The 24,469-nt window shown below is 36.6% G+C and overlaps 1 protein-coding gene across 12 annotated transcripts in view; it reads right to left on the reverse strand.

Annotated features, from left to right (window-relative positions):
• Positions 1-24,469, reverse strand: part of PRMT3 (protein arginine methyltransferase 3) — a 137,343-nt gene that overhangs the window by 105,285 nt on the left and 7,589 nt on the right. For all 12 annotated transcript variants that reach the window (XM_067749622.1, XM_067749621.1, XM_067749627.1 and 9 more), the window contains 4 exons: positions 19,134-19,293; positions 17,641-17,785; positions 12,845-12,910; positions 2,984-3,105 (listed from right to left, as the gene is read on the reverse strand). In XM_067749622.1, coding sequence (XP_067605723.1) covers positions 2,984-3,105; positions 12,845-12,910; positions 17,641-17,785; positions 19,134-19,293 — 493 coding nt within the window. The remainder of the gene's footprint in view (positions 1-2,983; positions 3,106-12,844; positions 12,911-17,640; positions 17,786-19,133; positions 19,294-24,469) is intronic.

Here is a 24,469-nt window from a genome sequence, read left to right on the forward strand (position 1 = left end):
TGAGAAAACCATAATTCAAAAAGAGTCATGTACCACAATGTTCATTGCAGCACTATTTACAATAGCCAGGATATGGAAGCAACCTAAATGTCCATCAACAGATGACTGGATAAAGAAGATGTGGCACATATATACAAGGGAATATTACTCATCCATAAAATGAACAAAGTTGAGTTATTTGTAGTGAGATGGATGGACCTACAGTCTGTCCTACAGAGTGAAGTAAGTCAGAAAGAGAAAAGTACCATATGCTAACACACATATATGGAATTTTTAAAAAGCGGTACTGATGAATCTAGTGGCAGGGCAGGAATAAAGACGCAGATGTAGAGAACAGACTTGAGGGCATGGGGGGAAGGGGAAGCTGGGATGAAGTGAGAGAGTAGCAGTGACGTGTACACACTACCAAATGTAAAATGGATGGCTAGTGGGAAGCTGCTGCATAGCACAAGGAGATCAGCTTGGTGCTTTGTGACCACCTAGAGAGGTGGGACAGGGAGGGTGGGAGGGAGGCTCAAGCGGGAGGGGATGTGGGGATATATGTATAAATATAGCTGATTCACTTTGTTGTACAGCAGAAACTAACACAACATTGTAAAGCATTTATACTCCAATAAAGATGTGGGGGAAAAAAAAGGCAAAGGAGAACATCTTTGAAGAAAAGTACAATGTTGGCTCATCCAAAACAAAAAGGTCTGATTTTCAAACTCTATAGGTTCTAAGTAAAGCAAACTACTGAATGCAACCAATACATGCACTGTGAGTAGTGAAATGAAGAGACAGCATAGTAAATTGGCTTTGAGTATGGACCATGGAGTCAGGCTGCCTGGGATCTAATCCTGGCTGCACTACAAATAAGGAGAGTTACATAGTCTCTGTGTCTCAATTTCCTAATCTCTATAAAAACAAATATATATATATGTACTGTTTCTGTACCTACCTCAAAAAATAATTAAATAGAAAGTACTAAGTTAATGTTAGCAACTTTTATTGTTAAATTTAAGTACCTAGAATTGAATGCTAAGTCATTTTCAATAAATGCTCTCATGCAAAATTTCCATACACTCCAGCACTAAATTTCATACACAATGAATTTGATTATAATCATTGTACAAACATATTTCTAAAAAGTCACTAGGAATCAGGACTTCTGTGAAATAAAATGAAAACAAAACAAAATAAAATGAGTGCTATCACTATCTTTTTCTTCCATAAGGGAATTAAAATGACAGCACATCTAGTCTCATCTTACAGAAATCAAAAATGACAAATGAATACATAAATGAACATGGTCTTTCATAAGATGAGAATTTCTAATAGAAATATCTTACTGTAATCTTACTATCACAACAATAAAATTTTGATAATTCATCTAAAACAATCTCTTCTTTGGGACAGTGGTTCTCACATCTGTTTGGATGGTAATGCACAAGCAAGAGAGGGTGCTCTTTACAGAACCCCCAAAATGATGATGTTGTAGTTAATGGCAACATAAGAAATAAAAAAAACTTTACTAGATTATGGACTGAATATGCATATGCAACATAGATGCATATTCTCTAATATGAAAATAATAACCACAAACCTCTATCTATGAAAAAATCTAAGCAAGAGCAATGTCATTTTTTCATTAACATTAATTTGGTACTTGTTAGTAATAACAGTTGCTAACTTCTGAATACCTACTACATGCCAGGGCACGCAATATGCCAAAGAGACTGAGGTGCATATCTTACTTGTAACTTATTTACCTTACTCACAACCATATGAGGTAGTCATCATTATTTTCATTTTGACAGTAGAACAACTGAGGTTTCAAAGAGGTTAGATATAATTTAACTGAAGTTCAAACAACAGGGAAGGGAAAGAGCAAGGACTCAAACCTGTCTGACTCAAACTTTGCACTCTTAACCACAACACTAGACTTCAATGCAATAAAATCTAAAAATTTAAACATTTTACATAATTAAATTTTATATGAATCAGAAATGATCAATATTAACCAATTTTAAGAATAAAACATATGTATCAGTGGGGAGGACCATTTAAGAATCATTGCCGAGAATCTAACATAAGCATGGCAAAAGCTGTTAAAAGAGTAGATCTTAAATGTTTCCAACACAAAAAAGCAATGGTAATTATTTCATGTGACACAATGGAGGTGTTAGCTAATGCTATGGTGGTAATCATTCTGTAATATATTCACGTATCAAAGCAATACATTTTACACCTTAAACTCACACAATATTATGTGTCAATTATATCTCAATAAAGCTGGGGGAAAAAAGAATCACTAATAAGCCTGCTATTAAAATTATTCTGGAAATTATTCCAAAGTTCCAAATGTAACATGCTTTGGTTAAGTACACAGCTAACAAAATCTAGTTCTAAAAGCTGTAATTCAAATGAAGGTCTTCTTACTAGGATATAAGCCAACTGTAAAATCAATCACGGATCAATTAACCTAACTAACTTAATTCCTCAAAGAGAGGAGATATTTTTAGAGAACATAATTAAGTTTGTAGCCATTCTGGAATTTACTTATTTTAATTTGAGGAGGCACAAGGGCTAGTGTTGTCAAAAAGAAAAAGATAATCCTTAGTCTTTTTAGTTGAACTGCTAATTTGCTAAAGGAAATACTACTGACATATTGAGTTTTGTAGCAAGTCTTCTAACACTGCCCTATATGTCCATGATTTCTAATTTCATATTATTGTAATCAGCATATCTATAGCCATAATTGGAAGGACAGAAAACTATATAAAAATAATTCTCATCAATGAGAAGAACAATGAAAAGATTATTCATAGCTCAAACATGTCTAGGTCAATCCAACTTAAAATCTTATTATTCTGGAATCAATTTTTACTAAAAGACAAGTGTCTTGAGTCTGCATTGGATAGCTATTAAAGACAAGAAAATCAATTGATATTAATCATTAAATTTAAAAATAATCTTAAATCAAGCCATAAAATGCAACTACCTTATGATATGCATTGCCTGGTAAAGTATTTCAGACTGATCAACTCCAAGAACCTTCTTTGCCCCAGCTTTAGCAGCAAACATAGAGAGAATTCCAGTTCCACAACCAACATCCAAAACTACCTGGTGTAATAAAAAAACAGATATTATCGAGAAGGTCTAATACTTTAAATCCTATTCATATATGATGATGTTTCTGGCTAGGAATAGATAACAAAATTTAAACTTTACCGATCAAATATGGTAATAATTTCTCTTTGGGGAAATAGAAAATATAATTACATTAAGTTGTTTTAAATTCGTAACAGTGTTTTGGCCACAGTCTGCTGCAATCAGATGCAACAATGTAAATTTAAGAAATGTTTTATATGAAATAAGCAATTCCCACAGACTTATTAAGGGGGAATTAGTCTCTTTTTTATTTCCTTATTGTATGTATGCTCTAATTTAGGCTTAGTAATTCTAAATTTTAACAGAAATAAACTTTCTCAAGTTTGAGTGGCAGGAATTAAGCAAGATAGCCTGATCCAGTACAATTTAAAAATGGTTATAAAGGAATCATGAATGAAATATTACTCAGCCATAAAAAGAAACAAAATTGAGTTATTTGTAGTGAGGTGGATGGACTTAGAGTCTGTCATACAGAGTGAAGTAAGTCAGAAAGAGAAAAACAAATACTGCATGCTAACACATATATACAGAATCTAAAAAAAAATTGGTTCTGATGAACCCAAGGGCGGGACAGGAATAAAGACGCAGACGTAGAGAAGGGACTTGAGGACACGGGGCAGGGGGATAGAAGGAGAAGCTGGGACAAAGTGAGAGAGTGGCATGGACATATATACACTACCAAATGTAAAATAGCTAGGTAGTGGGAAGCAGCCACATAGCACAGGGAGATCAGCTCGGTGCTTTGGGACCACCTAGAGGGGTGGGATAGGGAGGGTGGGAGGGAGGCATAAGAGGGAGGGGATATGGGGATATATGTATAAATATAGCTGATTCACTTTGTTATACAGCAAAAACTAACACAACATTGTAAAGCAATTATACTCCAATAAATATGTAAAAAAAAATAAAGGAATCATGGATATAGAATATTGCCATAACCCCTCCACTGCCAAAATTAAATGTTCAACTCATTTTTTTTTTTTTTTTTTTTTTTGCGGTACGTGGGCCTCTCACTGTTGTGGCCTCTCCCGTTGCGGAGCCTGTGCTCCGGACGCGCAGGCTCAGCAGCCATGGCTCACGGGCCTAGCTGCTCCGCGGCATGTGGGATCTTCCTGGACCGGGGCACGAACCTGCGTCCCCTGCATCGGCAGGCGGACTCTCAACCACTGTGCCACCAGGGAAGCCCTCAACTCTTTTTAATAATACAGGTACAATAAAAACAAACTGGCTTCTAGAACTCCGTAACTTGAGAGTTTAATTTTTAAAAATGATATTCATTATCATTGGTGAAAGAAATAAGAAGAACCAAATTTAAGATGTTATTGGGGATAGGCAGGGAGCAATTATTTCTAATCAAGAATTTCACACGGTTCTTCCCAGAACAGTATAGTGAAACGTGCTTGGTTCATAGTAAAAAACAAAAACTAATTACCAAGAAAACACATTCAGCAAAATACTCAGAGGTACACTAGAAATTACTGAAAACTGTAGTGCCTTAAGTCTTTCATTACCAATGACCTGAAACCCTATATACTTGTCTCAAAATATGAAATTATTTCAGTAGTCTTCTACTATAAGTATTCACTGAGCATTACTAAGTGCAGGCATTGATCATGGTGATGGGGTACAGCAACAAACAAGACCAAGTCCCTGTCCTAATAGAGCTTACAATCTTGTGGGGGAGACAATGAACAGACCAAGAATAGAGAATAAAGAACAGAGAATGTTAACAGAGAATAGTAGTGTTATAAAGAAAACTCAAGCACAGAGTAGACATTAGAGCAAGGGGCGGGGGACACACTCTTTTAGAATTTTAGATAGGTCTGCGAATACTTCTCTGATACATGTGAGCAGAGAAGGAAATGAAGTAAAGGAGTGTGCCAGGCAAAGATCTGGAGGAAGTGTCTTCTAGCCATAGAAGATATTAAATGCAAAGCACAAGATTCCAGGCAAAGCAAGAAGGCCACTGTAGCTGAGCTGGGTGAGAAAGGTTCCTTGGCGGTGAGATCAGGGTTAAGCAGGGGTCAGATCACATAAAGCCCTTGGATTTTATTCTGAGTAATGGGAAGCTACTGTAAGACAAACAGAACTAGAATTAAGACTCTATTATATTTTTCAACAATTACTTTTTCACTAGGTAAAACATTCATACAGTTTAAACATCAAAAAGTGTATTTCTTATTTATCCTTCAAAATAATTTTTATGCATATACAATGCAATACTATATATGTATTTCCTTCCCTCCTTTACACAAATGGAAGCATATTATACCCACTGTGCTACACATTGCTTTTTTCCTTAACAATGTAATTTAGAGATCTTTCCATATCAGTTCATAGAACTTCTTTCTCTTATATAGCTGTATAGGATTCCGTATCATGGTTGTACCATAATCTACTGATCCAGTTCTCTACTGATGGACATTTACGTAGTTCCTGAAATTTTACCATGACAATCAATGCTGTAAATAACATTATACCTAATCCCATTCATACATGAGTAACTCTACAGATGTACTGTAGTTTTATTTCTATTCCTAGAAATAAAAACACTGGGTCAGAGAGAATATACATATTTGTAATTCTGCTAAACATAAATTACCCGCCATATGGCAATTCTACTCATGAAGACTCAAATCAGCAATGTGTAAGGGCCAATTTCCTCACAGGTGACATTAGCCCATATAATCAAACTTTCAGATTTCTGCCAATATGGCAAGTACAAAATAATGATATACTGGTCTAGATTTAATGTGCATTTCCATTATCACGAGGCTTTGCAACATATTTCACATGTTGTAGAGCCATCTGTAGTTCTATGTGAACCATCTATTTTAGCCTTTCTCCATTTCTCCACCAAGTTGTTAGTCCTTCTCTTACCAAATTTCTCTTATCAAATTTTATCAAATAAGAGTTCTTTGTTAGTGAAGAGCAGACCTTTGTAATATGACTTGCAATGTTTTCTCTCAGCATATGATTTTTCGCCTTTTGATTCTGCTTAAACTGATCTTTGCTATGTAGAAATTCTTTACCAACAGTCAAACTCATTAATTTTTTCTTTTAATGGCTTCTGGATTTTGATCATAATTAGGCCAACTTAGCCCATATTCTCTCCTATTTCATTCACACTTCCTTCTGGTACATTTATAGTTTCATTACTACAGTTTTTTTTTTTTTTTAAATCATAGTATACACTAAGAGGTATGGTTCCAACTTTACTTCTGTTCAGAAAGCTAACCAATTGTCCCAACATGTTATTAAACAGTCTGTGTTTGCACCCCCCGAAATTCACACGTTGAAATACTAACCCCCAAGGTGATGGTATTAGAAGCTGGGGCCTTTCGGAGGTGATTATGTCATGGGGACAGACCAAAACACACAGAAATTTTAGTGAATGCTGAAGGTCCCTGTCTCAATTCATTCAGTATGCTATAACAAAAATACCATTAACTAAGTGGTTTGTAAACAACAGAAATTTATTTCTCACAGTTCTGGAGGCTGGAAAGTCTAAGATCAAGGCACAGGTTGACTCTGGTGAGGGCCTGCTTTGTGGTTCACAGACATGACTTCTTGCTGTGTCCTCACATGACAGAGGAGAGGAAGGGATCCCTCTGGAGATCTGTGTATATTTTGGTTTATTTCTAGATTTTTATTCTGCTCCATTAATCTGTACAATCACGTACCAATAATTATTCTAATTATAGAAGCTTGGCAGAATTTCTGTCTAGTAAAGCTGGTCCACCCTCACTGCCAATTGTTTTCACAGTGTTTCTGGACAATTTTATATGTTTATTTTCCCACAAGAACAAGAAAATCAGCTTGTCTATGGTTTCTTTGTTTTGTTTTTAAGTCTTAGCATTTTTATAGGGATTGCACTAAAATATAAATTTATGGAACACAGACAATTTTATTTTGTGTTTTCCATTCAGGAACATGGTATGACTTTCAATTTGTTTAAATCATGTTATGTTCTTCAGGAGTTTGGGGTTTTAAAAAATCTTTTTCCTCTACGTCCTGCACATTAGTTAAGTCTGTTCCTACACATTTTATCTTCTGCATTGTTTACTAGTGTAAGTGAAGTCTGTTCCATTACATCTTTTTTTAAAATTAATTAATTGATTTATTTTTGGCTGTGTTGTGTCTTAGTTGCTGCACGCGGGCTTTCTCTAGTTGCGGCGAGCGGGGGCTACTCTTTGTTGTGGTGCACAGGCTTCCCATCGCAGTGGCTTCTTTTGTTGCAGAGCACAAGCTCTAGACACACGGGCTTCAGTAGTTATAACATGCTGGCTCAGTAGTTGTGGCTTGCAGGCTCTAGAGTGCAGGCTCAGTAATTGTGGCGCACGGGCTTAGTTGTTCCACGGCATGTGGGATCTTCCCGGACCAGGGCTCAAACCCGTGTCCCCTGCACTGGCGGGCGAATTCTTAACCACTGCGCCACCAGGGAAGCCCTGTTCCATTATATCTTGAAAATATAATACACCAAAACTGACTCCAGAAGAGACAGAATCTAAACAGTCTAATTTCTATTGAAGAAATAAGGTTGCCAAAAGGCTACTGCTCTAAGAAGGACGTGGCCCAGATGGCTCCACAGGGAGAATGTGACTGTTCCTGCACATGTGGCCTATCTGGGTGAGTCAGCACATTTTAACATAACCACTTCACACACAAGAAAGTTTAAAATTGTAAGGTGCAATCTATACAACATCACTGCAAGCAAAACTATTTTTTTAATATTACAAATAAAATATATTAACCACAACATCAAGAAAATACTATAACACAGAGCATATATATTTATAGTATGGTTATAGTATATCAGTTTGAAATATTATGTGGCATAAAATATAAAAATATATATAACACGGGCTTCCCTGGTGGCGCAGTGGTTGAGTCCACCTGCCGATGCAGGGGACACGGGTTCGTGCCCCGGTCTGGGAAGATCCCACATGCCGCAGAGCGTCTGGGCCCATGAACCATGGCCGCTGAGCCTGCGTGTCCGGAGCCTGTGCTCCGCAACGGGAGAGGCCACAACAGTGAGAGGCCCGCGTACCGCAAAAAAAAAAAAAAACACAAAAAATATATATGTATAACACAATAGTAAGTGATAACTTCCCAAGAACTTTCATTGAAATAAGATATTTGCAAAATTAAAAAATTAAAAATAAAAGATCAGTGTGGAATTTAGAAGTTTGATAGCACAGGGCTTTGGCAATGGTATTTGGGAATATCAACACCCACACAGTTTCTGGAAAGACAAGTTGGCAGCACTAAAACCATCCTGGGTAGAATGACCTAGGGAGGCCACTGCTAGGAATTTATCTTATTATTCTACTCTCATATTTATAAAAAGATTTTTAATATTTTATATTTTTACATGCAGCATTATTTCTAATATAACTTAAAACAATTTATGGACAATTTTACATTGGGTTTTTGAGCCATTAAAATAATGTTAATACCGAATTATCTTAGAGAAATTGCTGAGCTACAAAAGCTAAGTACAGAAGGGTATGTATCATTTACTCCAATTAGAGTGTGTGTTCTTTTTTAAGACTATACATACACACACATATATAATTTATATACATATATATATAAAATTCTTCTTTAACCTTTTCTGAAGGAAGGAGAGCCTCAGACAAGGAAAGTAACAGATCCAGAATCATAGAGCTAGTAATTTGTAAAGGTAGCACTCAAACATACATAGGTCAATCTGCTTTTTAAAGCCTATATTTAAATTATATTTTAAATTATATACTAATTATTTATTACATCTAGCTCAGATTTAGGTAGTTGGGCAAATAAACTAAAATCTGGTAGAATCAAAGAAAGAGGTAGAAATGCTAACAGAATACACTAACGTTATTTTATAAAATGATGAAGGACTGTGATTCACTGTTTCTAAAAAAAAAAAAAGAGAGAAAAAGTGCGTCAACTTTAACTTAGATAATAATCAAAAGCATAAAAAAGGCACCTAACTGTGAATTTCTTCAATGAACTACAAATAGAAATTAATTATGAGTGAGTGATAACACAATTACGCCACCCAAAGTTAAATTAAATCTGAGAAACCATATGTCCTCCACAGGAGCTTTGTGAATTAAAACAATATTAAGAAAGAAATGAAGGAAAGGAAGTAGGAAGGGAGGGATGGAGGGAGAAGGGAATGAAGGAAGGAAGACATTTTAAATTTAAGCACCTTTCTGAAAAATAAATCTCTACCATTCACTAAATAATATGATACAGAAGCTAGTGCTGTGATATGAAATTTGTCTACCTAATGGAGACAAAAGCAAACAAAAACAATGGTAATAAAACTTAAGAAAACATGTTATTTCATACATTTTTTAAAAGAACTATATTTAAATAATTTCATGAACATGTTCTGTCATGGCACACAGAAATTATATGACTTATATATGTAAAATAGTGTTAATTAAAATATGACTAATGAATCCCACCCTAATTACTCATTCTATTTTAACATAACAGTTTCAAAGTGTAGTGGCACAGGGTTAAGGGCACTAGACTAGGACTAAAACCCGCGTTTGTTTGCTTTTTTTTTAGCTGTCTGTTTTAGGGAAAGTCAATTAACCTACTGGTTTCAAATTTCCTCATGTGAAAAATAGAGATGAATACATACCTGCTATGAATACACCATATTGGTATATTGTATAGCAACAATGAGACAACATGCTTGAAAGTATTTTATAAATTATCAAATGCTATTTAAATATGTGTCGTATATTTTTAAAATCTGTAGTCATAGTATAATATAAAGAAAAGTATCCCAAATCATTTAAAAATATGAAAGCTCTAGATTACTTAATATTATTAATTATAGAAAATTATATCCTGAATATACTTCAAAGAGTTAGAAATTGACACACATATATTTTACATCACAGTATACTTTTGAGAAAACACAAATGCCAAGCAAAATTAATTACACATTGATAAATTAAATGAAAGCATCTTAGGCAAAGTACTAAGGAAAAATACTCCCTGTTTATTAGTAAGCCCCTTTCTGACTTGGGCAGATTTAATCTCTTCAGTAAAAGCAGTAAGTGGAACACAAAATAATTAAACACTCTATGTGTTCCATGGTCACGTATTTTGTCCAAAAATGTATAATATATACAATATTTCTATAAGACTGTTACAAATGAAAAATTAAAAGCAGAAAGGGACTGTGTAGAGGTCTATGAACCCAGTAAGATGTGCTTCATATACATAGAAATATTCATAATTACTTAATTTCCCAATGATTAACCTTATGTTTACTAATACTTGTGCCTTTTCAGTATTTTCTTATATAATATAACACAAAAGTCTATTCAGAGCATATTGAAAAAGAAACTTCTAACTACTTTTACTTAAGGAATTCTTATGGCATTCATATCAAAAAGTATTTTTAAAAAGATGGCTCAAAGAAAGAAAATGATACTGCTTTTATAAAAACAAAAATCATAAAATTTTAGAACCAGAAAGGTTTAAAAAATCATTGTATTTTTATTTATTTTTTATTAACATCTTTATTGGAGTATAACTGCTTTACCATGGTGTGTTAGTTTCTGCTTTATAACAAAGCGAATCAGCTATACATAAAAAATCATTTTACAAGTGAAGCCCCCAGAGATTCACCACGGTCTAAAATTACTATGTAGATGGTTCCTAAGAAGCCAGGCAGGACTAGTTATTCCCAGACTAGAGCATGGTTAATTTCTATACAACATATTAAGGAAAAAATAAAATAAAAATCTAGGCAAAATCGAACTGTAAATATAAGGCAACTTTTTTTTTTTTTTTTTCAGTACGCGGGCCTCCCACTGTTGTGGCCTCTCCCGCTGCGGAGCACAGGCTCCGGACGCGCAGGCTCAGCAGCCATGGCTCACGGGCCCAGCCGCTCCGCGGCATGTGGGATCTTCCTGGACCAGGGCACGAACCTGTGTCCCCTGCATCGGCAGGCGGACTCTCAACCACTGCGCCACCAGGGAAGCCCAACAATGTGGTTTTTTAGACAAATATTAAATAAAGTGTTTCAGCACTTGGGTGCAAACATAAAAACTATAAAAAAAATTCTTAGTCTCTGCTGCAAAAACATATAAAAAGCATACAAAAAGGTCAAGTATAAAGAACTGATAAAAACTAATACTTTAAAAATAAAATAATCATTTGTCTATAGGGGAATTAGCAAAAACAAAGAAACACACACCACCATTACCTCATAGGTAATGCTTTGGCCAAAAGGTATCAGAGCACCATATAAATTTCGCAGGTCCAACTTGGCTAGGTCACAAGTGAAACACCGCTCTTAGGAAACAGGTATGGAAAATGAAAAGCCAATCTACGATATTCCAAACAACATAAAAATCAGGGAAAGAGCTTTTCAACATATAAAGGTTGTTAATCACTGCTGCAACATCACGTAAAGCCCATGAAATCACCTGACAGAAGTATCTTTGAAATGGAGGTGAAAGGGGCATTATAAAAACCTGATGTTACCAATATACATGTTCTTGAAGTAGAAAGACTGGGGAAAAATTCCCAAGCAAAAGTATATAAGTGGCAGAGACGATAATATATTTGACTAAATTAGTGGACTAATTTCCAATGAGGAGGAACAAAAACAGAAAACCTGAACTTTTAGATGCCATGCCAATGTAGAGAGGGAGGGAAGGAGAAAGTGAAGAAGAAAAATGGAAAAATTCACAAGGGAGGAAAAACAAATGACACATTTTTAACACACCCACCCATATACAAAGTGAAAGATCACCTTCGAAATAACCTGAGGCAGTATTAACACTAACTGTAAAATTTAAAGTAACTCAGGGCTTCCCTGGTGGTGCAGTGGTTAAGAATCCGCCTGCCTATGCAGGGGACATGGGTTCGAGCCTTGGTCCGGGAAGATCCTACATGCTGTGGAGCAACTAAGCCCGTGCACCACAACTACTGAGCCTGTGCTCTAGAGCCTGCAAGCCACAACTACTGAGCCCACGTGCCACAATTACTGAAGCCCGAGCGCCTAGAGCCTGTGCTCCGCAACAAGAGAAGCCACTGCAATGAGAAACCCGCACACCGGAACAAAGAGTAGCCCCCGCTTGCCGCAACTAGAGAGAGCCCACGTGCAGCAACGAAGACCCAATGTAGCCAAGAATAAAAATTTTAAAAATTTAAAAAATAAAGTAACTCATAAAAGGGTAAATAAATGAGGTCTTAAAAGAAAGCACATAAAATAAATTGTACCTTATAATATTTGACCCTACCTACCAATAATGACTTCTTAAAATTATTAATTTGTAACTAATTAACACAAACTAAAATAATAATTAAAAGTGCTTTGATACAGAGCTTATACATTTGAAATGAACAGGAATCACAGTAAACCAAAAATATGGTTTAAGCAAAATTATCTGGATAAGCAAAGTTTAACTAAGCTATGTCACTGTAATTAATTTAAAAATTAATTTTAATTAATTCCAATTTTAAAAAAAAGAGTATATTGAATGACAGCACCAATCAGCATTTCTGTTATCAGTATACTGCACCACAGGGCAGCATCATAAAAGTTTTCCATGAAATAAAGCCAGTGTACATGAAATCAACTGCTATCACAATGATGACCTAAGAGAGGATTTCTGCTGCCCAAGATCCACATGAAATGTACAATTCTGTAGTCTGTGCTACTCACCTTATCTTTGAAGATATGTGGATTTTGGTATATAAAATCTCGGTAACTTTCTGTTCGTACTTTGTCCTAGGGTAGAAAGAGGAAGACATTGTGTTTACAGGATAGTCTGAACAAATAAAAATATTTAAGGAAGATATCTGCTAATTTATCACACACTTCTAGTTTCCATAGCTACAATTTGCCTGGAAAACCAAGCCTAATCTTTTTTTCCTAAAAGAAAATAATAAAGAATGGAAATAGCAACAACACACAAAGAAAACGTTTAAGAACAACACTGAAAGTCAAGTAAGACCTAAGTTCTTAAAAATGTACATATTTTCATCTTGACATGCACTGTAAGACTTCAAGTGATAATGCTAGTAGAAGATGAACATGTTTTACTCCTTTAAATAGGGCCTGGAATCTAGAGTCTGATTCCCTGTGGTAGAACTAAGTTAAAATATGGGAGGAAAGAACCAAACTAGATAGATGTAAAAGTTACAGTTACGTATGAAAAATGAAGCTCAACAGAGTATAGTTTCCTAAGAAAGTCACTGATCAGCACCTATCTGATTTATAATCCTGTTTTGTTTCTAGAAATGTCTGTAGTAGGAAATGATGCTTAAAAGCCTATAAGCCTAGGGCTTCCCTGGTGGCGCAGTGGTTGAGAGTCTGCCTGCTGATGCAAGGGACATGGGTTCATGCCCCGGCCCGGGAAGATCCCACATGCCGCGGAGCGGCTGGGCCTGTGAACCGTGGCCGCTGAGTCTGCGTGTCCGGAGCCTGTGCTCCGCAGCGGGAGAGGCCACAACAGTGAGAGGCCCGTGTACCGCCAAAAAAAAAAAAAAAAAGCCTATAAGCCTAAAAGTCAATCGCTTGAGCCCCGCAGACCATATTGCAAGACTTCTCCACTATGGAGTCTCACAAGACCTGTGACCAAGGCAGGCACTGAATGCTAACATTTATGTTGGTGCATGAACATTAGAGCTGATTTCCTTTTAAATCACCTCGGCTGAGACACACGCTGACAGCAAATTCAGCAGTAAGGGGCTCTGCTGCCAAGTGAGTAAAATGAGTATGATAAAAAATAACTCATACCGGGAATTCTAGTTTTCGATTTCACACTAGGTTAAAAAAAAAAAAAAAAAAAAAAAAAGTAGTTACACTAAATACTACAACATAAAACTTTACACAGTCCATACCCTCCAAAAAAACTTTTATGCCAATACTGGGATTTAAAAAAAAGTACAAAGAGGGGCTTAAATTAAAAGGCAAGCTGTTTTACTTAATTGCTGGATCTAAAAAAGGGAAATTCCATAATTAATTCCATGTTTTCTGATGGAATTACTTCTAATTGCTTTACAAACAAAATTTTAATTCATATTTTAAAAACTGAAATCTTTCCCTCAGTGTATTTTAAGAATTACTATGGGGCTTCCCTGGTGGCGCAGTGGTTAAGAATCTGCCTGCCAATGCAGGGGACACGGGTTCGAGCCCCGGTCTGGGAAGATCCCACATGCCACAGAGCAACTAAGCCCGTGCACCACAACTACTGAGCCTGTGCTCTAGAGCCCACGAGCCACAACTACTGGAGCCCACGTGCCACAACTACTGAAGCTGAGCCTAGAGCCCGTGCTCTGCCACAAGAGAAGCCACTGCAATGAGAAGCCCACACATCGCAAGGAAAAGTAACCCCTGCTCGCCGCAACTAGAGAAAACCCCTGTGCAGCAACGAAGATCCAATGCAGCCAAAAATTAATAAATTTTAAAGAAAAGCATTACTATGAGAACTTCATGTTTTAAATGAATTTAAACATAGTATTAATTAATTTAAAAACTGTCTTTTTTAAAAAAAACATACCATTTCATACATTTCTACCATTTTTATACCCTTCTTACACTGTAACCAGTGATTTTTGCTGACACAACAAAACCTACAAAGGGTGAACATCAGTCAAGAAGGCAGTCACTCGGAAAGCTCTCACCAATCACACTGCCTCGCCGCTGCTCTAACTTAATCACTAGCATCCCAACTCCTGTCCTAAATCCATGCACTGCTGCTCAGCTCAACTACAATCCTTCATCCAGTCTCTTCCTACATATCCATCTGCTTTTGCTCATATGCTCATACTGGTGCAATGAAATTCAAAGTCTACTAAACACAGTGCTGTGGACATAGCAGAGCTTCAATTTAATAAATGAATTTTTGAGAGGAAAATTCACTAAACATGAAAATTCAAGCAAATCAAAGACTAGCCCTCAAACCATTTCTAAAAATTTATTCTAACAAAAGACTAACTCTTCAATATAAAATAAGGTAATAAACAGAAATAAAGTTATCTTTTGCACTAACCTAGTAAAACTAAGAAGCACAAAAGAATAAAATTAGAGGTCCAATATTAAGAAGAAAGACAATCTTTTAAGGCTAGTACAGTGTCATGGAATAATTCCTACCAATATTAAAAAAAATTAAGTATAAGACTAAAGACAACAGAAAAGTTATGTATTATAAATTTTACCTATATAAGTAACAGTATGTTTTAAATGTATAGGCTCATGAAGGTGGATAGAATGCAAGAGTCAGCTGCAGATACAATGAGGAAAATGCAGTAATGAAAAATTAATGGTACTATAATCTGTGATAAATGTTCACCACGATGAACAATGTTTTACTTGGGGAGAAAAAAAAGGAGAGTGATGCATCTCCGAATTATAACATTGGCAACAATGACTCTTCTTCAGAAAGATAAAGTGGCAAAGGATTCTGAAAGTTAATGTCCACTACTATCCCGTTATCTCTAGAATTCAAAAAAGTTATCTTCACCTTGACTCTGGAAAATAAGATTACAAACTGTCTTTATTTATAATTATAATCACAACATATGCCAAAAAAGTGTCATTAAAATACCTGTGACTAGTAAGTAACAAAAAATCCAAATAATATTGTTATAAAAGGCCAATTCTAAGCATAAAAATAAGTCCTGTATGCATGGCTTCTCAATTTTAATTTATTTATAAAGATCAGGTGAGACTCCAGTAGTAGCACAACCTTGAACAAATTATGTGTGCTAAGAACTGTTTTGATAAGAAATAGGAGAAATATTGCTTGATATAAGGCACATTTCATATTCATCCACAGTATGTAACTTAACAAAACATAAAATGGACAAATAGTTCTTTTTGAATGAAATATATCCATATTTCCTATAAAGACTTAAGTTATCTCCAAGGAGAAGGTGGTTACATTGTATAACAGCAAAGGGGAATTAAGGCATGGAAACTTATATTAATAAGGAGTCTTAAGTGATTCTCTAAAAGTGAAAACACAGCACTGGAAACTTCCAGCTGGAACTTCTTAAATATATATGTACATCAAAAGGACTTAAAATATTCCATCAGGTGTAAAGATCCTCTAGTTGTTGATACAGAGCTACAAGGGTCCAGGACAGAGATTTGGAAGTAAGTCCAAACTGGATTTCCCTGATGACTGTACTGAGAGCACTCAGATGTACTATCTTCTAGGAGTCTCAGTAACCTTATCTGTCTGAAAAACCCAACTAAAATTACCATATCAAAAGCATTAAAGGTTCATGGCATTGAAATTGATGGGGTGATTTATAACGGCAAACATGGGCTTAGATTAACTCCTTTAAAGGAAATATTCTAGACACAATAAAATTAATTTTAACAGAGAAAATGGAGTATGTCAATTTCTTTTAAACAAATTCACTCTGGACTTAATTTATTACTTAGCAACAGTTATAACTGTTATTTGTAATGCTATGCAACTACCCAAGTGACAACAAAAAGCACAACCAACTGTGACAAGTCATTAGCAAAGAAATGACATGACATTGCTTTAAAAGACCCCAACTAATTACAATTACTATTAATCAGCAAACCTCCACTCTGTGATCCTGCAAAACTGACTCAACAAAATATATACTCATTAACTACCCCTGGTTATCTTAAATGGGCATGTTTCAAGGAACACAGTCTTGGGGTGTCCGTAAAATAAACCAATCTTTTGAGGAAGGATTCAGAAAGGAATTTTTCGTTTGTTGGTTTTTAAGAAAAAAAAGTAGTGGCATCTAAAATTCACAGAGATAAACATTAAAGTTTTCAGTAATTTTTACACTCCAACATTTATTTTACTCTAGTTAGATATTTTCAGTTTTACTGAATTAAAAAACCATTTTGCTATTTTATAATCTATAATACATGATAAAATGTACATAATATACCAGGTATACCTAGAAATCTACTTATAGTTTATATGGACATTACCATTATAAAACTTAAAACCAACCAAATTCAAGTATCTGATTTAGGAAATTCTTCTATATAGCAATGATTTCAAATGTAAAAAAGTAATGCCGTAACAACTGTGAGAATTATTTATAATTAACTTTGTACCAAAGAATTATTATTCGCCCAAACTAAAGTCAGTACTGCTAATTAAAACACTAAAATTAATCATTTCCTTCACACATTAAAAGGCAAACGTATTTTTCTTCCTATTTAAAAGTTGCTCTTGAGAAGACTAAAATCGTCAGCAATTTTTTTGAATGTTTTATTCCCAGCAAAAGGTAATCTCATAATAAAGATTAATAATGATCTTAAACAGAATTTACAGTGTCTCTGATGCTTCTATAATCTTTTCAATGCAAGATGAGCTATCAAGCACCAAAAAGATTTAAAAAGCAGTTCTCAAAAAAACCAAAAACCAAAAAAGCAGTTCTCCCATATGTATTAAGAACCTTTTTACTCTATTTTTCCTTTAGTATGGATTTGGTACATTTGTGCTCTTTTCTAACCTTTAGCATTTCTTCATGTATCCCATAATGCCCGTATGAGCTGAAATAAACGCCATCCTCATCCTCCTGGAGGTCTGCAATGGCAGTTGTAGATGACGAGCAGGTTCTGACATCTGCGTTCATCACAAAATCCTGAGCAAACTGTCTGTAATCAATTTGAAATACACCCTTGAGACAAGTTTACTGGACCATGAAAAAAGGAAAGGCTAGAGGCTGAGGAAGAGGAAGGGGGAGGGGGGAGGGAGTGCGCGGTGTGATGAGCCTTCTAAATCACGTTCTATCTTAAGCACGGAAAGCTCCCCCTGCTGGATCTTAAGCAATGGCATATTCAAACCCAGCTGGAAGCATTCCTTCTACAAATCACAAAAGCACTGCCAACTGCAGGCTATGGCTGTTTTATCTTTCAAGTGAACAAAATAAGCACACTATGACTTTATTCAACTTTATTATTTCTATTGTTCCAAAATCCTATTTTAGCAGCTGAATCAATAGAGCATATTCCAATGCTATGAATATTCTTTAAAACCATAGTATCTCATGGAAGGGTTATATAGGCAGAAAGCAGACCCAAACTGGGAATTATTTACACACATCAACACCCTCTGCTCAGGCTCTAAAACTCAGCTCCTTCTCTGATAACAACACATCAAGAATCTATGAGGTATATATGGGAGAGAAGTGTAAAGAGGCACATAATAGAATCGTTGGTTACTAGATTACCCAGCATAAAATCTCAGAAAAAGGGAAACTACAATCAGCTATACTATTTTTTCTGCTGGACATTCTGGCAAACCATCAAAAATGGGTAATTGGGCAATAGCAACCAACTTACAAATCTAATAGGTTAAGTTAGAGGTATATACACTTGGTAGTAATGCAGAATCTCAGACACTACCTATTTCAGGCCTCCTGAATCAGAATCTAGTTTAACGAGATACCCAGATGATTCGTATGCACATTAAATTCTGACAAGTACTAAGCCAGCAGAATGTTAATTTACTCACTAGAGAAAACCATCCTATGTAGCTGGTTTTCTGATTATATACTTCATCATAATTATATTGTGATTCTTTAAAAACAAAAATTTCAACCCTGTATTTTCCACAAGCCTAAAAAATATTAATCCCTACACTTTAAAAAGTCCAGGAGAGAAAAAGTAAAATGGAGAAATCTATTAGAAATAAGGTAATTCAAAGGAAGGCAATATCAAGGAACAAAAAGCACTCAGGAGGAACACACTCCCCAGAACAATTATCATTAGTACAAAAGTAATTATAAAGAAATATAAGAGGACAGATAAAACTACAGAATTTTATGTTAATCAACGACATCCACAATGTATAAAAAATACTGCGTACCTTTAATATTATTGAAATTAAAATATCTACACTGTGCTTTCCAGTATATGAAATATTTTACCATATTCTATCTTTTTATGAATATATTATTTTGGGGATCTAAACAATTAATTTTCTATAAGATTGATAAATTACTTCATTCTTTGCAGATCCTCACGCGCTCCAGCTAACGCAGCTTCAGCAGACAGTGCCCTGGCTTCCATGTGTTTCAATTTTTCAACAACTGATGTATTTTCACGGAGTCCACTGGGGTATGAGAATGGAACTGACACGGGTTCATAAAGATCTTCTACATCTAAATAAACAAATGGACATTTCTATCAGGCCATCTTATAACAATGAAGCACATATAAATGTGTTACGAATAAGTATATACTAAGTGCCTATTATGCGGCCAACTGAGAAAAATTAGTACTTTTAATTAAATAAATATTTAATATCCAAACTATTCCAATTTGAGTTTAAAGAGCATGCTGTTAGTCTAAACTTTTCACTAGTTGGCTAAACTGAACACATAAATAAGCATTAATTGTACTGAACCAAACCCAGGAAGAAATAAAAAGGTAGAAGGAAAAAACTCATATTTATTGATCATCAGGTATCTTTCAAGTTCATGCATTACATCTCATTCCATCTTCAAAACAAACCTAAAATATAAACATTTATCCCTATTTTAAGACAGGGGAAAAATAAATTTCAGAGAAACTGACTAGCCCAAAGTCATGCAGCTGTTTAATGAAGGAACTACAATTCAAACCCATGCCTGCCTTCCCAGCCCGTGTTCTTGCCACCACACAGGGCCACCTCCAGCCTCTGGGTCTTTATCTGTAGAGTAACAGGTATGACATTTAGATATTCCTTAAGGACAGTGTGTAGGTAAGGAATTCTGTACATTCAATAACTTTTTCATCATGGGTAAGGTGGTGTGCAATCTATACACTGTCTTATTGCTGACATTATTAAATATCCTAATTCCTAATATTATTCAAAATTCTTGATTTAAATTTAATTTCACTATATGTAAATCATTAACTTCTGCTACATAAGTTAATATATGTAAATCATTAATTCTGCAAACAGAAGTTAATATATGGATCTAGTGAGTTTTACAAAATCCCAATGTCCACTGACCCGTCTAATTAACTGTTGAATCAACTTAAAGCAATGAAAACAATGTAGATAATACACTGTCTCCTCAGTACAGCTCTGAGGGAAACACGACTTTTTTTTTTCCTATTCAGTTTTTACCTGCAACACTTCTTTAGAGCTGGGACAAAATAACTAAGCTTCACAAATACATGATAATATTATAACTTAGAGACTAGAGCCTAAATTGAACTTGTTATAAAAGCAGTATGGTGTGCCACGAAACTCTAAACAGTCTACCAGAATACTGACTCGTTGCTTTAAAAAACTACAGATTCGGGCTTCCCTGGTGGCGCAGTGGTTGAGAGTCCGCCTGCCGATGCAGCGGACGCAGGTTCGTGCCCCGGTCCGGGAGGATCCCACATGCCGCAGAGCGGCTGGGCCCGTGAGTCATGGCCACTGGGCCTGCGCGTCCGGAGCCTGTGCTCCGCAACGGGAGAGGCCACAATGGTGAGAGGCCCGCGTACCGCAAAAAAAACCCAAAAAACTACAGATTCATCCACTATTTAGTTCACCAAAAATTAATGAGCAACAAAATATTGCCGAACTATTAAAGGATGGTGTACCGTATTTTCTACTTCCTACTACAACTCTCATTGTGTACCTTGTCTTTAAAATTCTTCACACTGTCTGCAAACCACCTTGTTAATTTAAGTTATGGATTAGAACTAAACAAAGAAATTGGTTTCTTTGTTTTGGCTAGTTTCTCTATTTTGCTTTCTGCTGCAAGAAGTGAGTCAGAATAAAAGCTGTCAGCATTAATAACACAGTTGTCCCTTGGTATCTGTGGGGGATTTGTTCCAGGACCCCCCTCCCTCGGACACCAAAACCCACAGATGCTCAAGCCCTTGGATAAAATGGCGTATTTACATATAACACTTTAAATCATCTCTAGATTCCTTATAATACCTAACACAATGTAAATGCTATACAAATAGTTATAAATACAATATAAATAGTTGTCACTGGGCAGCAAATTCAAGTTTTACTTTCTGAATTTCTGGAACTTTTTTTTCCTGAATTTTTTTTTTTTTTTTTTTGCTGTACGTGGGCCTCTCACTGTTGTGGCCTCTCCCATTGTGGAGCATAGGCTCCGGACGCGCAGGCTCAGCGGCCATGGCTCACGGGCCCAGCCGCTCCGCGGCATGTGGGATCTTCCCAGACCAGGGCCCGAACCCATGTCCCCTGCATCGGCAGGCGGACTCTCAACCACTGCGCCACCAGGGAAGCCCTTCCTGAATATTTCTGATCCAAGGTTGGTTGAATCCAAAAATGCAGAACTCCCAGATATGACGGCCAACTGTACACAGATAATTATATATTAAAGTGTATAGCTTTGAAGAGGAGAAAAGATTCAGTAAACATTACGATGCATAACTATAATATATCAAAACAGTCTAATTTAAAGTCCTAAACCATATTCAGGAAGATGAACTTCCACATTTATATTCTGTCTCAGGAGGTTCAAATCACCTGGATACTTCATTTTGGCAGCTGAAAACTACCATAAAAATAGTCAATTTAGGGCTTCCCTGGTGGCGCAGTGGTTGAGAGTCCGCCTGCCGATGCAGGGGACGTGGGTTCGGGCCCCGGTCTGGGAAGATCCCACATGCCGCGGAGCGGCTGGGCCCGTGAGCCATGGTCGCTGAGCCTGCGCATCCGGAGCCTGTGCTCCACAACGGGAGAGGCCACAACAGTGAGAGGCCCGCGTACCACACACATACACACAAAAAATAGTCAATTTATCAGGAAGACATAACAATTATAAATGAGAATAAACCTCACAAAAGAGCTTCAACATACACAAAGCAAAAGCTGACAGAATGGCAAAAAAAGACAATCCTCTAATCACAGAGATTTAAATACACCCCTATCAACAACCGATAGAGGTAGATTTTTAAAAATCCAAAAAGACATAAAAGATCTGAACAAAAATATTCAGCACCATGAATTATTTATAGAATACTGCACCCAATTACTGTATCTTGACATTTTTGAAGAACACTGATCAGTAATTTGGTAGACTGGCCCTCAACCTGGGATCATCTGATGATTTTTCATTATTAGAATGAGGTTAAACATTTTTGGCAAGAACAGCAGAGAAATGACGTTGCCTCCTCAGAGCATTACACCAAGGGGTTCATGGCGTCAGTACACTTATTACTGGTGATGTTAACCTTGATCACTTGGTTATGGTAGTGTCTGCTCAGTTTTTCCACTCAAAAGTTTAACAGCTCCTTTGTAGTTAAATTTCTTGGGGGACATACTTTGAACTATGCAAATCCTATCTCACCTGCCTAAATTTTCACCCACTAATCTTAGCATGCATGGGTTGCTCTTTTCTGCAAGTTACTACCGTGGTGTTTGCCTAATGCTGATTTTGCGTTTCTCTTTTTCCTTTGACGTTTATTAACAGGAATTCTACACTGAAGCGGAGCTACTCCTTCCCATTTATTTGGTTGCTTATTCATGTCAAGAAGAATTCATGGACATTTATTTTATCCTATGGGTTAAAACCCAATACTGTCATTTTCTGTATTGATTAAATTTTTCTAGCTTTGGCCACTAGGAGGTCCTTCAGGTTGGTTCCTGTGTTCTTTAGGTTATGTCCCCTCTTGCCCCACTTTTTCTTAAGTACTTCCTAATTTTCTGGAACAAGGTGTCCTAGACTTATCTTGTATTTTCCCTGCCCCTCCTGGAAATCAATCACCTCTCTAAGGACCCTTGGTTCCTTTCATTAATAAAGGATTATAAATCAAGATCTGGGCACTAGGTATGATCATTGCTACTGGGGTTTTTCTAGGCCCTTTCAGCAGAGCTCGGAAGTATATGTATTATACTAAACACACACACACACACACACACACACACACACACACACACACACACACCCCCCTACATTTCTGTATCTGTCTGTCTGTATAAGAAAAACTATGAATTTACACTGACACTTCTGATTCCAATTTGTCAACACAGGACTCATTTCATCCTTCATTTCCTTATCTGAAACCTCATTCTCCAACTGTGAGAAACCTGGCTTTTATCCATAATTTTTTAAAATAAATTTATTAATTTTATTTTTTTATTTTTGGCTGTGTTGGGTCTTCGTTGCTGCGTGTGGGCTTTTTCTAGTTGTGGTGAGCAGGGGCTGCTCTTCGTTGCGGTGAGCAGGCTTCTCATTGTGGTGGCTCCTCTTGTTGCAGAGCACGGGCTCTAGGCATGAGGGCTTCAGTAGTTGTGGCTTGCAGGCTCTAGAGCGCAGGCTCAGTAGTTGTGGCGCACAGGCTTAGCTGCTCCACGGCATGTGGGATCTTCCCGGACCAGGTCTCAAACCCGTGTCCCCTGCACTGGCGGGCAGATTCTTAACCACCGTGCCACCAGGGAAGCCCCATCCATAAATTATTAACTTACATGTTCCATTCTAGCATACACAAAAATAGCATCAGAATTGCTAATTCTTACCCTGCAAGAAATGCCTTTTCTTACTGGATTACAACGTTGATGCAGTTCTTTTTATCTGTAGCCTCAGCACAACATCCATTAAAGGTTTCAGTTACTCACCTAGTTCTTTTCCTCCCCACTCCCTGCAGTATGGTTACATTATTCCTTTGTATTACAGTTCAGTTCATCTGTTAGTGCCTGCATTCCACTTCGCACCAGCACCACCCGTGTATACATACATCCTCGTTGTTTCAATTGTTGATTTTTTTGATTATATGAAGGCTATAAAAAACATTACTGGGCTTCCCTGGTGGCGCAGTGGTTGAGAGTCCACCTGCCGATGCAGGGGACACGGGTTCGTGCCCCGGTCCGGGAGGATCCCACATGCCGCGGAGTGGCTGGGCCCGTGAGCCATGGCCGCTGAACCTGCACGTCTGGAGCCTGTGCTCCGCAACGGGAGAGGCCACAACAGTGAGAGTCCCGCGTACCACAAAGAAAAAATAAATAAATAAATAAAGTTTAAAAAAACATTACTATAGTCCTGAGAGTTGGAGCTATACAAAGAGATATACTCAGCAAAGTGTCACTCGATCCTCATCCCTGTTACCTCAATCCCACTGTGCCCTTCCTTCCTTGTCCCACAAACCCCGTTCAGTAACAATCTCTTCAGTTTCTAGTTTATCCTTCCTGTATTTCTTTTGCACAAATGAGCAGACACATAAGCATTTTCCTAAATCTCTTTCTTTCTTATGTGAAGAGTATCATAGTAGATATTCTTTTGAGCTTTGCCTTTTTCATTTGACAGTATGTCCTGGATAACACTCTGTACCAGTTCAGTTCATTCTTTGCAATAGAGGATAGAGGTATACTACTCCATGGTGTGG

This window comes from Pseudorca crassidens, chromosome 9 (assembly GCF_039906515.1).
Source record: "Pseudorca crassidens isolate mPseCra1 chromosome 9, mPseCra1.hap1, whole genome shotgun sequence".
Classification (NCBI taxonomy): Eukaryota; Metazoa; Chordata; class Mammalia; order Artiodactyla; family Delphinidae; genus Pseudorca; species Pseudorca crassidens.